We start from the raw sequence: 16,070 nt of genomic DNA, 5'->3' as shown, positions 1-16,070 counted from the left end.
CCCCTCAGAAAATATTTTATTTAACACAATTCAGTGGGCTACACACTGAATTTAGAGAACAGTATTAAACCTATGGCGCTAGTATCGATCTGATACCAATACCAGCACTGGTATGGATATTTGATATTGGGATCAATTCGGCCACCTCTAGCATTTAGCATCTCAACTTTAGAGGAAAATTATGGACTTTTCTTATAAATAAAACTCAAAGCCATAGTTTTTTTTCTTCTCTTATTTGAAGGATGTTTAATGTTTACCACACATGCCGATAAGCTAAGCACATTATATGTGTCAACATTATCCTCACAGTCATCAGAATCACATCTGCAGGATGGATAAATGCCTTTTCAGATTCAGTGGAAACATTTTCTCGCTCATGAAAAGCGTTTAATCAACTGCCCTGTTTTGTTCCAATACAAACACTTTAGCAAAAGCGCTTTAATCAGTTAAGCAAGCACAAAAATAACATTCACCTCCAGTGACCTACAAATGTAACTAAAATTTCCATCACCATCATTCATGGATCTTGAGTAACAGGCAGCGTGACCCTGCAATGGCAAGCAGTTTTCTGAATCCTTCTGATTCCAGCCCGTTTGTTCGATTCAGGAGATGACGCCGTGCTTCCTGCCAGTCTGGATGAAAGCGTCAACACAGCGGTCGATGTCTTCGTCCGTGTGCGCTGCCGAAATCTGAACACGGATTCTGGCTTTTCCCTTTGGTACGACTGGGTAGGAGAATCCAATCACATACACTCCTGTGGAGGGAAGACACTACTGTGACACTGTATAAACACAGTAGCAGATTCACATACTCTGTGCTAAGTGAGTCAGTTTCATCTACATTACAGAAAAAAATTAAGTTAATGTGGAAGTGCCAAAAAACTGCAGTTCCTTGAGCGGCCACTTGAGGCTGTCCCCAAAAGCGAGTCAATCCCCATAGACTCCCAGAAATGAACATGTTTTTTAGCCTGGTACAAAGAACTACTTTTGGTCTCTAGTGCTAGTTTCCCCCTTCACAACAACAGTACATGTGGTAAATTAATTTATTACTCACAATTTTAAACTGTAATGAGGTAAATTTAAGCTTGTGGCCACCTTGACTTACTGATAAATGGCTGTACGGCAAACTGGATGTTCTAGCTTGTCCAGCAAGTCTGTGTGGTCAGTTTTGATGAGTGTAAAAGCAATATTTAATTTCTGTCTTACTTAGCACTAATTAGCTTGTGTAGCCATAGCACTTATTCAGGTTAGAGCTTGCTAACCAGCCTTGCTAGCATAATAAACCAATAACTTAGCAGTTGTCATTCATCAAAACACGGTCATGTCTGACTTAAAGAAAAAGAAAAAACAGCAACATGGCAGAGGCCAGAATTTGAACATTAATTCTTTGAAAATGAATGGCTAACATTCCATCTATTATATACAGTCTATGGTCTCACCAAGCTTCAGCATGTCGTCAGCCATTAAAGAGGCCAAACGTGCATCGCCGAGCATCACAGGGCAGATGGGGTGAGCTGAGCCTGCGATGGTGAAGCCGGCTTGCGTCATCTTGTTCCTGAACCTGATTTGACAGCAAAGAGAAAACTATTATACTCACAGATGGGTAAAACCAGTTGTAAGCAGTATAAACCTTATCACTGAGTGCAGGTCAGCCTATATATGATATTAATATTCGTACAGGTAACGCGATTGGTGTTTATGATGTACACAACACTAAAAACATAGAAGACTTCCACTGTTCGTAAGAACAAAATGTACCGCATGGTTTTGGCCGTCATGCTTTGGGCAATCTCATTGGAGGCAAGCAACAGTTCCACAGCCCGCGTTGCACTGCCCACCACAGGAGGGGGGAGCGCGTTGGAGAATAGGTAGGGCCGCGAGCGCTGCCTGAGTAGGTCAATGAGAGGCTTTGGGCCAACTGTGTAACCACCTGAGAGAAAACAAAACAACTAAATCACACCTTGGATAAGTCTGTTAGTATCTGCTTGGATCGCTTGGAAGGGGCTTCAAAAACAGTACCTGGGTACCAGGTACTGTTACCTAATGGAAAACCCTGAAAATCGAGTAGGTACTAATGGAAAGGGGAGTTTACACTCGCATTTATCACAGGAAAAACTTTGAGTAAATATCAAAAGTGGAATTGTCAGGTGGGCCGATGCACTACACTAAACAAATGCTTATTTCTATGTCTGTGTTGAATGTACAACGTTTTACTAATTTATACTTAATAAAAAGATGTTGTGAGAGCCTTCATGTTAGAATGGAGTCATACCTGCTGCTCCTCCCAGCGCTTTGCCCAGAGTGGAGTTAATAATATGAACTCTATCCATCACTCCAAGGAGTTCATCAGTTCCTCTGCAAATCACAGGGAAGCGGTAACATTAGTTCATCACCTCTTGATAACGGAGATAGCTAAACTTCATCAAGAGCCCAGTAAACGGCAGTTGCTTTAAGAGTGGACTTTGGCGACACCTAGTGGTCATGTTGAAAAAGACACTGTCCCAGCTTTTTTAGAGCAGTTTTTTATTCAAAGTCTGTTGGACACGAGGACACAGAAGCTGAAAAGCATTTTAATAACAAGCCACTCTTCTCTGCCTCTTCGAAATTAAAAAAAACTTAGAAATTAAAAATGATATTAGGGCATTACACTTTTACGATTAGGGGTGTTGTGTTTTATTTTGCAAAATAACTGATTTATGATTTTTCAGTTGAAGTCTTTTCTTACCCACCTTCCCCGAGGCCCTAGGAAACCGGTGGCGTGACATTCGTCTATAAACACCATGGCGCCGTACTGCTCAGCCAGGTCACAAATCCCTCGCAAGGGAGCCACATCTCCATCCATTGAGAAGACCCCATCTGTCACTACCAGACGCATACGAGACGACTGAGGAGGAGAACAGAGGGCGCAGGTGATCGGTGTGTGACCTCCTCTGAGTAAGCTGTGTCATTTTCACTATTTTCTAACACAATGCAAGGAGCGATGGAACAAGAAGGAATGTTTTACTCCGTCTACATTCCTCCACACACCGAAGCTTCTTTGAGTTTGGTTTCCAGGTCACCGAGGTCCATGTGTTTGTAGCGCAGCCTCTTCGCTCGACACAGGCGAATGCCATCGATGATCGAGGCGTGGTTTAGCTCGTCAGAGAGCACTGCGTCATCTGGGCCCAGCAGCACCTGTTGTGAGAATAATTTGTCGTTATACTGATCGTAACAGGGGGAAGTCCTTCGTTTCAAGTCCATTTGGACCCACCTCAAAAAGTCCCGCGTTGGCATCGAAACAGCTGGCGTAGAGGATGCAGTCCTCTCTCTCATGGAACTCAGCGAGCTTCTGCTCTAGCTTTTTGTGGAGATCCTGTAAATCACGCATTACGCAAACTTAACCTCATGAATTAGACAGCTTTGGGGTGATATATGTGATCTTTAAGCACCAGACCTGCGTCCCACAGATGAATCTGACAGAGCTCAGTCCAGCACCGTGTGTCTTCAGAGCATCGATTCCTGCCTGGACCACTTCTGGATGACTGGACAGCCCGAGGTAGTTGTTGGCGCAGAAGTTCAATATACCTGAGAGAATTTTGGATGGACAAAAGGAAAATTAAGGTTAAAAAAGAGAGAGTCACTGTCCCATAATAACCTCTTTGAGCAGGTCAAAGCTGGGAGTAGAAGTTCTGCTTGTATTTTTAGGCTACAGACGAGACAACAGAGAGAGAAGACAAAGAGTGACAGAGAAAACAATGCATGGGACCGTGGCACTGTCGGGCACATGAAAAGAGCGGGGGTTGTTTTAGTGCATGTTGGGTCACGACCTAAAGTGTGTGGCCCATTCATAAATTAGCAGAGTCGATCTCTGGCAAGGGTTCAGGCTGAAATATAAACAGTGATCGGCTGCTTTGCTGGAACAATAGCAAATAAGGCAGAGATTAACTGGTGCAGTGCAGTTAAATGCTAGAGCCTTCACAAGTCAAACAATGAACTTTGCATTGTACAAAGCACAAAACAGCTTTCTGTTGATGACATAAAGACCACTTTACAAATTATTTTGAATTATTTAAAGCTTGAATCTCATACTTTTGGTTAATGTTTTTCCAAAGGCTGCCCCGAGAATAGCTTCAGAAGTGCAAAACAAGGGAGTAGCAGAGATTACTTCAAGTTCACCGCTGAGATAAGAACGTGGCAGAACTGAAATAACACCTTACCTGGGACGGTGCGTTTAAGGACCATCACCGAGGAGGGTGCTACTGCTACTTATAAAACTGCTGTAACTGGAAACTCCTAGTACTCACTGCCACGACTGCCGTCCACGCTGATCTCAGGACCCTGCTTGGAGGTGATGATCCTCTCCGCTTTCCACGTCCCCGCGGCTCGGATCGTCTCCAGCTCGTGTTCCAGCACCGCCCGGGCTGCAGCGGCAGCGGTGTAGCTGCGGCTCAGGCCCGAACACCGCAGAGCCCCCCGGAGCGGGCTCACCAAACTGCGGGCAGCTTTTCCAAGAGACATAGCGGTGGACTTCTTATGCTATTAAAGATATATGAACTGTGGCACAGAAAGGCTCAATGTAAAGAGCAAGCGTGGTTGCGTCACGTAACAAGGGTAGGCGTCTGTCTGGAAGACCAATCAGAGAGCAGGGCCGCTGGCAGGTGGCTTGTTTGGTCCAATCGCATTGCAGACAGTTTTTTTTTTTAACTGGCTGATATCCACTTTGGTAGTTCACAGTCTGATGCCTAATATAAACTATAACAACATTTTACTGCTTTTAGTCACGTTTGGTACGTTTCAAATACTTTGTACATCACAGGAAGTACTTTGTACTAAACATAGTACATTTACAGCAAAAAATGTGACAATGTAATATGTTACAACTAGAACCCCCCCCCCCCCACATTACTTGTTTTTGAGTGTCGGTACCGAGATCGAGATACCAAACACACACACACACACAGACATTTATTTCAGTGTGTTGAAAGTGCCCTCAGTATCCAGACTGAATACACATCAAGCTAAAACACAAACAATAAATGAACCATGCATGTGTTTTTAAAATTTACATGAAGACCTCCAGTTAGTTCTGGAGGTGACACGGAAAGAAAAGAAAAATACCGTTTGATCTGGATCAATGATTTTGGGTTATACAGTCAGAATAAGCTCACTCCAGCAGACTAGGTAGCTGAATAATGAACCTATGGTGTAATAACCTTCCATATATCTATGGGAGGATGAATAGCTATTATAAAAATTACAATGCTACTACATAGTACAGTTTGGATTATCCTCCTAACTATTCCTTTGCCATCATTAAGTTCTTTTTGTAATCTGTGATGGTACTACATGGGTGCCCAGCTGTCATCAGCCTCACATCCAGCCCAGGTGGACATTGAAGTAGAGCGGCTTCTCTAGCAATCGATGAGTCGCTTCTTGGCTCCTGCAATCTGGATGTCAAAGTATCCTTGGGCAAGATTTCGAGCCCTGATGCATCCATCTGAGTTTGAACATGTGTATGAATGAATGTATGTGCGAGATGCTTTGAGTGCTTGGGTGGAGCAGACCAGTCCATTTACCATTTACTATCAAAATTAGAAGAGACAGCCTGTGGCAATATAGAAGGACAGGACCAGTCTTTGCAAATTAGTAAATAATGTGTTCTTATGCTTCCTTTTCTTTTTTTTTGTAATGGCAAGAAAAAGTCTATAAACATATTTAAAAAAGACCCAAACACACAAATCTCCAGTTAATACTTTTAGTTTAATATGACAGCAGTGTGTCATCACTTGTGGTTAAACTTCAAGTAAAACATCTTCATAGGGACAAGCTGAATGTGAAAAAAACTCATCAATTTTCTTCAGCATCCGACATCAACAACGACATAAAGCCTCAAACTATTACCGCAAGTTATGGCTGAGCTTCTCTTACAAGTGTTTGCTACTTTGACAGGGGCATTTCTGTACCTCATCATCATCTTTAACAATATATATATATATGTATATATAACAGCAATATAGTACATCATTTATGTTGCAAAGTTTGTAACAATATTCTCATTTAACAGCAGGAATGTAACCATAAAAAATGTGCAAATGTTTGCTTGTGGATCAACCCTTGTAACAACGTCAAGTAAAAACTTCGGTCTTTCCTCAGACATTAGTTTTAAGTTAAAAAACACATTTGCTCCCCCCAGCAAAAGAGCGGGGTACACCTATACAATGTCATTTCCGATGTTAATTGTGCCATTCAACCGTTCATTAATAAGAAATCTCCATTATCCAGCAGGTGGCGCAGGAGCTTCATGAGTAATGTTAGTTTTGGCAGGTTTAGGTGAGACTTTAAGACTCTGAGTTGTCTTGCGAGGAAGCTCTCAGGGACGGCAGACGCTCGGCCGCTTTCGCTCTCTCTGCCAGAAACCTGTCGAACTCTGGGGAGGCAAGCAGGAGTCACTTTATCAGACATCTATAGGAAAGTTCCTGCACTGAGTAAACAAAGCCACAACTTTGGAGTCAGAGTGAGCTGTGACCAGATATGTGAGTACTTATTGTTTCATTTTTAGTCCTTGAAGTAGTAAACGTTTGGCGGTAAAAACAAAAGTCCTTCTAACCTCCTTGGTTACCTTGGTAGAGGTAACACGGGGAGCTATTTACCAAGCATGTCAATCCCGAGTTAGCACGTTCCAGAAAGAGCAATGAAAAAGAATATTGGTTCCTACCAAGGTAGAGACCTTCAGGTATCACTAGCTATACAGCAAAATACGTAATTTTTTTGCGTTTCAGAAAACACATTCAGTGATGGAACACAACATTTGCAGTACAGATCAAATATTTAGAGTTTTACTGCTGTTTACATTCAGCGCTGCTATCTTGGATTTCTAACTATGGGTATGTTGGTCCACTTTGACTTGAGGGAGTGTTTCACTAAAAAATTGCTCACTGGGAATTCAGAATTTCCAACTTCCAACTTATTCAGGAATGCAATATGAAGCATACATACCATGCCATGTTGAAACTGAATTTAAAGGAGTGACCAAGATCATAGGTTCAGACTTCTGTTTGAAACCAGACACTGCCACCTGCTGGCCATTTGACAAAGGCAACGCTTCCACATAGACTATCTCCATTGTTTTATATACAGTCTATCAGCTCTACAAGAGGGTGTGTATAACCAAAGAAAGTGTTTTCTGTTTAAGAGTACGTGCCCCATGTATTAACTTGGTTATAAAATCTGCTCCTTTGGAACAGGACATATGGGTAAGGATCCTCACCTTCACTGGTCACACCATCGGAGTCCTCAAAGTCATCATACTGTGTCATAAACACAAAATAAGTATATTTGATTATTCTTTAAGATAACTATGTACAAAATTTCAAATTAAACCCACCCACTTAGTCCTTTCTTTTTAGAGTCAGTCACCTTTATGTGGATATATCTAAACATTTCTAATACCTTGGATTGGTATCTGCAATTAATGGTATAAAGTCCACCAGCATCTTCTTTTCATTTTAAAACTTTTAAATACTGCAAGGTTAATTTGATGAATGAATATCATTCCCAAATCAGATTTACCTCATCATCCAAAGCAAGCCATTTCTCAATATCATCCATTACACTGGACTGGGTGATAGGAATCTAAGAAAGAAAGAGGAGACACAGATTGGCTACATGGATAAAACTTCATCAAGGTGTGACAAAGCTACGAAGCCATGAGAACAAAAACGAAAGACAACCGCAAAAACAACAACAAAGAACAACCACATGTCGCTAAACATAGCATTCAGCGAGGAAGACTTTGGGTGTGACAACAATGCAGTATATCAAAAGTGCAAACCAAACAGTGTCATGCTGTTACGACGCCACAACTGGTCATGCAAACCTTTGTGCTCTATTTCAGTGACTGAACCACCAAAGCCAAAAAGTGACCCAACCCAGACCACAGCAAAGTAAATCAAAACTGCATGATAAGAACCAAAAGACAGAGGGTATGAAAAGGTGAAACCAACGTAAAGCCAGGGCACGCTTTAAAATTCACACCCACCATTCCCCTTTTAATCATCCAATCTAACTTTGGTGAAGAGCTGCGAGTGGAAGCTGGACTGCCATCCTTCACGTACAGACAGATTTCATTCAGGAGGAAAACAGTTACTCAAACAAAGTAACACACACTCAGGCCTGTAGCTCAGATATTATGTACAGCACTTGTTACTCTGTCATATACAAAAAACCTCAGGATTTCACTTATGCTTGCTGTTTAAAATAGATTTAACAATATCATCATTGAATTTCCCTGTGGTCCTAAAGGTCATGTCACAGCTAAGTAAAAAAAAAAATCAGTTATAGTAGCTGATAAATCGAAACCTTTCAAGCAGTATAGACATCTCTGCTTACAGGTTCAGTGTTTTGCAGTCTGCTGTCCTGAGCTTGAGCAAGACCGTCCACCACAACTCCACTCTGGTCTCTGAAAGGCAAAAATTACTAATAGGTTAACTGCAACGTAATCTAGTAACTGATATTACTTTTAACAAAGTTATTATTATCCCATGTTTTGGTTTAATTCTTGTTAAGAGTTTAGTTCTTAGGTTTAGATTGGGGGCTCCCTCTGTTCGGTGTCTAGTCTGTGTCTCTGTGCCTGTTGTGTTTTATTTTGACAGTCTCTGTTCTGTGTTCAGTCTCCGCCCCCATGTTTTCTCTGTCCCTGTCCTGGTCCCACGTCCCCTGTCTAGTCATCCTTGTCTCTATGTTCTCCCTGTTACCATGTCAGTTATGTTGTAGTGTTAAGCTTGTGTCTCTGAGCACGTGTTGTATTTCCTGTTTTACTTTGATAGTCTCGTGTGCTTGGTCAGTGTATCTAGTTTTGCCTTCCCTTCTCTCATGTCTGATTTGTCCCAGCTGTGTTTCCTCCTGTTCCCCATCCTCCCGTGATCCTACCTGTGTATCTTAGTCCTCAGTTTCCCCTGCTTGTTGTCGTTAACCTTCATACACCCTCTCCGTGCTGTGTTTCTGCCTTCGTGTTCCCATAAATATTCTACCTTTCAGTCTGGTTTGTTTTTCTCGCATGTGTTTCCTAGTTTCTAGTTTCCAGTGTACAATTTAGTTTTCATGTTTGAGATTTTGGTTTACTTTTGTGAAGTGTATTTCTTATGTGCAGTTTTTCCCAGGAATAAAGCTGCGCCTTAAGTTTAACTTTCAGTTGATAGCTAACTATCTGAAATTGTTAACAGATTATGCATTCTTTTAAGCCAAAGGTTTGCTTTTTAGCTAATTATTGCAACCATTTATATAAATTCTTACTTAACTATTTAGGCCATACTGGGATTTCAGTTAATTATTAGTTAACTGAAATCAGTTAATTTTCAGTTAATTATCAATTTTCAGCTATTTCAACTGTGTATTTATCAGTTTAGTGAGTTACTTTAAAGTTTAATAAACTCTTAATAAATAATCTATATTCCTTTATGATTCCTTTAGACTAATGACTTAATTTAGTCTTAAACAAGACATTTCTGTGAGCGGTGCAGCTCTACAAACTAAAAACATCACCCTGCTGTGCAAACATCTGTTTATGTCATAAAGCTTTCAAATCTGTGATGCAGTTTTTTCTGTACCTTGGTCTTTGTTGAGTTGACACATTTATTTTCTGTGATAAAGTGTCATCTGATTCACTTGTACCTGGAAGAAGAAACGCGAACGGAACAAATAAAGAGCAGAATAAGTCTCCGCGTTTTGCATGAAATTAGGGATCGCTGCATAATTCCTTTTCCTATGCTTGCCATGATAAAATATAGGCAATGTGAAAATCTATCTAAGTACAGTACTTACTAAGTTTTGCCATCTGACTGGACAAACTGTCAGATTTTGGAAAGCTCATTGAGCTGTCATTGGTAACTGAAGCAGCCTCTGATTGGCTGTCAGTCTTCAAGTCTAGCTCTGTTAAGTTGACATAGGTGTGTCCCTGAAAGACACAGAGAGAAACAGCACAATTTAACCAGTTCACATGGTTATGACTCTTCAACTGTGAGGAAAGACTCCAAAAATGGCTGCCACGTTCTTTACCTTCTGCGCTGCGTTCTGACCGTTTGTTATTCGTCGTTCAAACCTGCCGACGACAGAATGAAATCATTGCGTGCAGAGAAAAACCATGCTGAAATATTGCCTTTCTCTTTATTTTGCCAATAAACACGATGACGTGATGTAGAGAACGGCGCAGGTACCTGTGGTAGCGATTGAAGGCGGTGTTCATTTCATCGTTAGTTGCTAGTAACTCTTCGATCAGCTTCTCCTCGCTGAGTCTGGGGACTATCTTCACTATCCTGTCTTGCATTTCTTTACATACTGTGTATAACTGCTAATGACACAATCAGACAAAGAATGCGTGGGTGGGGTGGGGGGGTGTTGAAGGGCCAGATGCAACACAGAACGTATAAAGTAGGAGATCAGTTAAGGGTAAGGCACTGTTACTCAGCATGAATGGAAAGGATCACAATCATATTGCACATTCATGCAGTAAAACACACGCAGCTTGTTTTTAAAGGTGACTTCATTTTGTGTGTTTGTGTGTGTATGTTTACCTCCAGCAGCTCCATGTCTGCTTGTTTTACCGTAACTGGATCTAGTTGACTCATCAAATCTGACATCATAGTCAGATTGCTGCGCACCACTCCTAGCTCTGCCTTTAGCTTCTTCACCTGGAATATCAACAGCACTTACTGAATAAACACAGCTACGGTAACTCGAGGAAGAAGAAGAAGAAAGCAAATATTGATTTTATAAGGGTTGTAAGCGAAAAAGAATTAAGAAGCACAGCTACAAAAAGGAGTTCTGTGACTCTATTGTAACCAACATAGAAAAAGCCAGTTAGCACAGAAGCACAGTGCAATTATAATAAGAGTAAGTCCCTTTCCAGTCCCATCACCTGGCTGGGAGTCAAGGCATTGTTTTCCTCAAGGGCCAGTTTTAGATCAGAGGTCTGAAGTGGGACGAGCGGTTTGGAAGACAGGAGTACAGCAGGCAGAGTAGTAACAGCAGGCCCATTGCCAGGCAAAGTCTGATAAGCAAAGGCGGAGAAATGACCAGACAGGAAAAAAGACCAAAGATGATGATAGGCAACACCCAACTGTTAGCAATAAAACAAAGTTCACCCAGCCCTGTATCCACCTTTTTCGGGGCTTGGGGTGGTGTGTAACCTTCCAGCTGATTGGCGGGGAACTCGAGTCCTTTCCTTCGCAGGTCTTCGTACACCGATACCACACCCGTCAGGTCGGGTGAGCTGCGGAATGCATCGGCCCACGCCTTGACAAGAGAAAACCACAAATTAAGACTAGACAGTAAACCAATGTGACAACACTAAAGAATGACAACAACTTTTTTCTTTTATTTCCTTGAGCCACACCTCACGCCTCACCTGTATGATGCCGAGCACTCTGTCATGTAGGATTTGTGGAGGGTTGTTCCTCGGGATAATCGACCGCACCAGAACCCCTTCTATGAAATCGCGTGTTGTGACCAGGATGTGAAATCTGTAGCCGCAGTTCTTCACGCAGGTCTCGAGGACCTGAAATCACAGAGTTTCAGAGAAACGCCTTACCAATTACAAACTACGCACATCTGATGAGAACATAAAGAGTCAACACTCACAGTGAGCGTCAGCATAACCTCCTTGAAGTTCTTATTCCCCACAGTCCTTTTTTTTATAGCTCTGAGTGCATCTTTGGGCCTGTAATTACAATATTTTCAATAGTCAGCCGCATGTAACCTCAAGAGAACAAGCTTGTTCCTGATGCTAACAGATAACCAATGTGCACACACCCTTCCTCTGAGCTGTTGATTATGTCACAGATTTCCATGTTGAGTTCCCAGTCTTCAGATGGCAGGCTGGAGCTGGTCGCACGCTCTGTGCAAAGTAGGTGAAAACATGAAACATGTCTCATTGTTATATTATGATTAGCAGAAATACAATGACTTTGTTATTCCTTTATGAATAGTACATGGTAACAACATAGAGACAAATTCACCTTTAGCAAACATTATTTTCATTTCCTATGTCAAGGTTGTGATTGTGTGGCGTTCCACAGGGACTGACCTTAGGACACCCATTTTTCCTAATATTTTTAATGGGAATATTAATAGGTGCCTTTTAACAGCGGTCCCCAAACTTTTTTGCGCCATGGACCGGTTTATGTCCGACACTATTTTCATGGACCGGCTTTTAAGGTGTCGCGGATAAATACAGCAAAATAAAAAACAAGTACTGGTACCAAAAAAAAGAAGACTTATTAATAACACATGGAAAAAGTCCCAGGGAAACTGAGTTAACGATAGAAACGCTTAAAAATAATGATAAAAACCAATAAAAACCCTAAAAATCCACACATTTCTCACTCGAACCTCAACTCTCATGGCCCAGGGGTTGGGGACCGTTGCCTTTTTGTTTGTTTCTTTTGGTCTGCTTTAAGTTGTAGTAATTCCAAGATTGTATTAATTGTCTTTTATTAATGCTTTTATGTGTTTTTTTTCACGTTATGCAAACCCAATTTTGGAAATATTGGGTTTTACATTTCACTATTTTATGAAAAATTATAGACATTTTAAATTTGACAGCAGAAAAAAGAAAAGAAAAGAAAGAATCATTATCATTGACTTTTTTTTGTCACCGTTCCAACATTAGCCAATTTCATAACCTCCAACAACGACTTGCAAACAGTCAGGGAATACGCCCTTTCTCCTTGTTTGCCAGAATGTCTCTGACTAGCCTATAGGCCTTAGTGACTGAGGTGTCTAATGTCTAATTCACCCTATTTAAAATTTTTGCATGGAAAAAAAAAGATTTCATGTTAGAAACATTAAAATTACATGAAAACAATGACAATCATTAATTTGCTTTATATGTGGCACTTTTAAATGGCTAAAGATAAAAAAGAGTGGGCACTTTTAATAAGGTTTGTCGGGAGTTACATTTAAACTATATCTAAAATGTGCAAAATGTGCCATGAGAATAGGAGAGACCTATCAACGTGAGGAAAAGGAAGAAGAAAAAAGAGGAAGAGTAGAAAATGATCATAATTAAACATAATGATAAATAACTAAATGTTGCTACTCTAGCCTTAACTGTGGGGGACAGACACTTCCACTGTCATCACATTAGTTCTTTTGTTTGCTTTGTCCTTTAAAATGAGTGAACCTAGCCTAGCAGAACAGCCAAGTTAGCACAGCCACAGTCAGAGATGGGACACTAAATGACTTGTTAGCTAGCTGGCTGATAGAATGTAGCAGATAGTAATAACAGTAATATTACACTTCATAACCAGTCAACCTAGTGTTGGGCACTGTTGCTAAAATAAACACGCTGCCGTTTGTCGATCAGTGTTTCACCTGTAACCTTAGAGGACTGTTGGTGGTGGCGTTGGATTATTTATAGAATAATGGTGATGAATGCTGGTTGAAGGGGCCCCTTTGAGAATTTTTGCCCAGGGCCCCAACAGACTCTAGAACAGCATGTGGCTTGTTTGGATTTTTGATCTGTTTACTGTGTGGAGGTTAAACTTTAGATCAGCTTATTAGATGACTTAATTAACTTGACCAAAAAACTGATGGAAATATTAAATTCACTATATTCAAGACTAGGCTATATTTAAGTTTTATTTAGATTATAATATTGTTTAGATTACAAATCTTGTAAAGACTTATACTGCAGCTTCAACTAAGATCTCCTCATCTACATATCTTAATGAGCATCTCTGGATCTCCACCATTATCACTGGCTACAGCCAAACGATCGTCAGATTTGGGTCAGGGGGATGTCGGCCACTCTTTGCGGCCCGCCCAGCTATTTGCAGGTTAAAGCAGAGCCGGGGACAACCAATCAACTGAAGCACCCCAGCGTCTTCCTCCCGCCTCTGTCCAAGTCATTGTCTCACAGGGGCGTCAATCAAACCATAAGCCGTTGTTCTTCTGTCAGTCATAATGAATTTAACTTGATTTCTATTTCTCTAACATAATCGCATTATGAACGCATCACCCCGACAAAAGCCTCGACAATAAGAGTCCACAGAGCAGCTCTGCGGGGACGTGACTGCGGGAGATGTAAGGTGTCGGTATAAGACGCCTGAGCCTGACTGGAGAATTTTCTTTTTATGCAGTGTAAAGACTCATAAAGGCGCTCACCGATGCGCTGTCCCACGGGCGTGCTGAACGGATTCCCCATTAAAAACTCCATGATGAGCGCGGTGAGGGGCCCAGCGAAGCGCCGACGTCTCCGGGCCGAGCCGTATGCGACAGCAGGCGGCCCCGCTGTCTCTCTCTCCTGCAGACTGCTGCGGCTTCACACAACAAAGTGGGGCACCAGTTGAACTGCGTCATGCGTTTTAAAGGGAAAGCAGCCCGCAGTTATCAGATGGTCAGCGTACCAGTGTTAGTACAGCGTAACTGCGCCACACACAGGCATTATTCTTTGCTGCATGCTCTGCTGCCACTCTATTAATAATACTTACCTGCGTGTAAGAACCACAGCACAGGTTTTGTCTGAGGACTGAGTAAGGGTCCTCTATTAGAGTCAGATTTCAGCCAGAGGCATAAGCCTCATGGGGCCCAAGATCACTTGAAATGTCACCAAAGACCAAAGAAAGGTCGATAAATGTTTGTTTTTGTGTGTCATATATCAGTAGTAATCATTTAAAAATGAAATATTTTGATAAATAAGTTAACAGAGAGACAATTAACCATTTTCACTGTAAGAGCTGTGGTAACGTTCATGCTGATGTAATCTTGTCTGTTTTTATATTTGCATTTCACACTAGTAAGCCATGAAAATGCATGTGTTGGATGTATAATGCACAAATGATCAAGCATTGACAATACAGAACAAATGTCGCCCTTGCTGAGGAGGGCTGTTGGTGATGGGTTTAGCAGCGGGCTCAAATCAAATCATGCTATAGTTATAGTTTCATGCAACTTTAATATCTCAGCTGACCAATTTAATGCTTCACATTCAAATGTGTCACATGTGCTGTATATGTAGTTTTGCTGCGTTAGGTTTTAGGAATCATCTCAGCTATGGAGGCTGACTGAAAAACAGCAGACAACTTACAACAAAACTATTCTAATATCCTCCTCATTTTACCTCTGAGTCCTACATGGTTATCAACCTGCTCACTGCATCAGAGGAGAAGAGGAGAAGATTTGCAGCTTGCGACTGAGACACAACATTGTGTGTTTGTGAGTGAGATAACAAAGTTTCAAGCAAAAAGATTTTCTGGTTCTGTGAATAAATAATTTTTATTTTGGGAGTTAAACACATTTACCCCATGCCATCCCTCTTGTTGATCTACACTTATGGATGGCTCTTAAAAAAGAGAGACTGACAATGCTACAAAGCAGCCACATAAAAAATGTAACTGAGCACCACTGCTGTATGTTTACAAGTAAATGTGATAACTGAAGTATCTGCTTTGTTGTTGTTGTTGTTGTTTTTGTGAGGAACCATTTCTGTGGCCTGAATATTGGACCGCTAGCTGTTGGAATGAGGGAGTTCATCGTTGCTGCTGCTATTTGAATCCACTTTGAATTAACACACAGGTTGATTCCTCCATCAGCTGATGCAGAGACCATCCAAATAACTGTAGCTGGTTTAATGGTTGTGAATCATTAATGGAGAACCTCCTGCACCACTCACATGCAGCTGAAGACTTTTCTCATAGATAGAGAGATAGATAGAGAGATATAGCCTAACCTTTTTACATAAAATTAAATACAATGCAAACCATCTCTAACTGTATAAAGAGTTAATTCTGGAGTGCAGACAGTTTTGTATATGAACATCAATCATGTGCTCCTCTGACACTAAAAGGTATATTGTCCCTGCTACTAAAATGCAACTAACTGGGTTGTTCTGGAGCTCTCAACTGAACGTGGTCTTCACCAGGTATTACACACCATAGCTGGAGAAAAAAAACTCATCTTAACCTATCACGCCACAGTATCAGTTCCTTGGGTCCTAAAAGCTGGACAGAAAAGTGCATTTATAAAAGTTTGGATAGCTAAGATACAACAGACCTGGACAGGAGAGGCTCGATCTTCATGCTTGTGTAGCTCTCTGCC

At 41.3% G+C, this 16,070-nt stretch overlaps 2 protein-coding genes across 4 annotated transcripts; both read right to left on the bottom strand.

Annotated features, from left to right (window-relative positions):
* Positions 1-216: 216 nt before the first annotated feature.
* Positions 217-4,596, bottom strand: gcat (glycine C-acetyltransferase). Its single transcript, XM_031748359.2, has 9 exons — positions 4,283-4,596; positions 3,433-3,563; positions 3,250-3,351; positions 3,027-3,173; positions 2,729-2,883; positions 2,272-2,354; positions 1,758-1,929; positions 1,439-1,560; positions 217-754 (listed from the first exon to the last, which is right to left on the bottom strand). The coding sequence occupies exons 1-9, from the start codon at positions 4,494-4,496 to the stop codon at positions 603-605; spliced, it is 1,278 nt and encodes a 425-aa protein (XP_031604219.1). The 5' UTR covers positions 4,497-4,596; the 3' UTR covers positions 217-602.
* Positions 4,597-5,719: 1,123 nt separating this feature from the next.
* Positions 5,720-14,322, bottom strand: tom1 (target of myb1 membrane trafficking protein). Of its 3 annotated transcripts, XM_039611620.1 has the most exons (16): positions 14,139-14,322; positions 11,784-11,868; positions 11,613-11,691; positions 11,380-11,529; positions 11,133-11,267; positions 10,891-11,022; positions 10,547-10,663; positions 10,190-10,323; positions 10,032-10,074; positions 9,798-9,930; positions 9,584-9,647; positions 8,367-8,436; positions 8,017-8,082; positions 7,548-7,610; positions 7,246-7,285; positions 5,720-6,405 (listed from the first exon to the last, which is right to left on the bottom strand). In XM_039611620.1, exons 1-16 carry the CDS (start codon positions 14,188-14,190, stop codon positions 6,317-6,319), a joined length of 1,452 nt encoding a protein of 483 aa, XP_039467554.1. In that variant the 5' UTR covers positions 14,191-14,322; the 3' UTR covers positions 5,720-6,316. The 3 variants fall into 3 exon arrangements, with proteins under 3 accessions (XP_039467554.1, XP_039467555.1, XP_039467556.1); XM_039611621.1 differs by lacking the exon at positions 8,017-8,082; XM_039611622.1 differs by lacking the exon at positions 10,891-11,022.
* Between the last annotated feature and the right edge of the window lie 1,748 nt (positions 14,323-16,070).

The sequence above is a fragment of the Oreochromis aureus genome, linkage group 4 (genome assembly GCF_013358895.1).
Source record: "Oreochromis aureus strain Israel breed Guangdong linkage group 4, ZZ_aureus, whole genome shotgun sequence".
Taxonomy (NCBI): domain Eukaryota; kingdom Metazoa; phylum Chordata; class Actinopteri; order Cichliformes; family Cichlidae; genus Oreochromis; species Oreochromis aureus.
The sequence above is the reverse complement of the archived record's forward strand: the minus strand, read 5'-3'. Positions and strand labels throughout refer to the sequence as shown.

Bases quoted from the DNA above. Each gene is read 5' to 3' on its own strand.
- gcat (XM_031748359.2), bottom strand. From the start codon at position 4,496: ATGTCTCTTGGAAAAGCTGCCCGCAGTTTGGTGAGCCCGCTCCGGGGG. The intron at 2,884-3,026 runs GTGTGTGGAGGA...TCTCCTCCTCAG, and splicing joins CCAAACTCAAAGAAGCTTCG to TCGTCTCGTATGCGTCTGGT. The intron at 755-1,438 runs GTGAGACCATAG...TTCCCTCCACAG, and splicing joins TGACGACATGCTGAAGCTTG to GAGTGTATGTGATTGGATTC.
- tom1 (XM_039611620.1), bottom strand. From the start codon at position 14,190: ATGGAGTTTTTAATGGGGAATCCGTTCAGCACGCCCGTGGGACAGCGC. The intron at 10,664-10,890 runs GTGATGGGACTG...TTGATATTCCAG, and splicing joins ATGCCTTGACTCCCAGCCAG to GTGAAGAAGCTAAAGGCAGA. The intron at 6,406-7,245 runs GTGAGGATCCTT...TTGCCTCCCCAG, and splicing joins CGATGGTGTGACCAGTGAAG to AGTTCGACAGGTTTCTGGCA.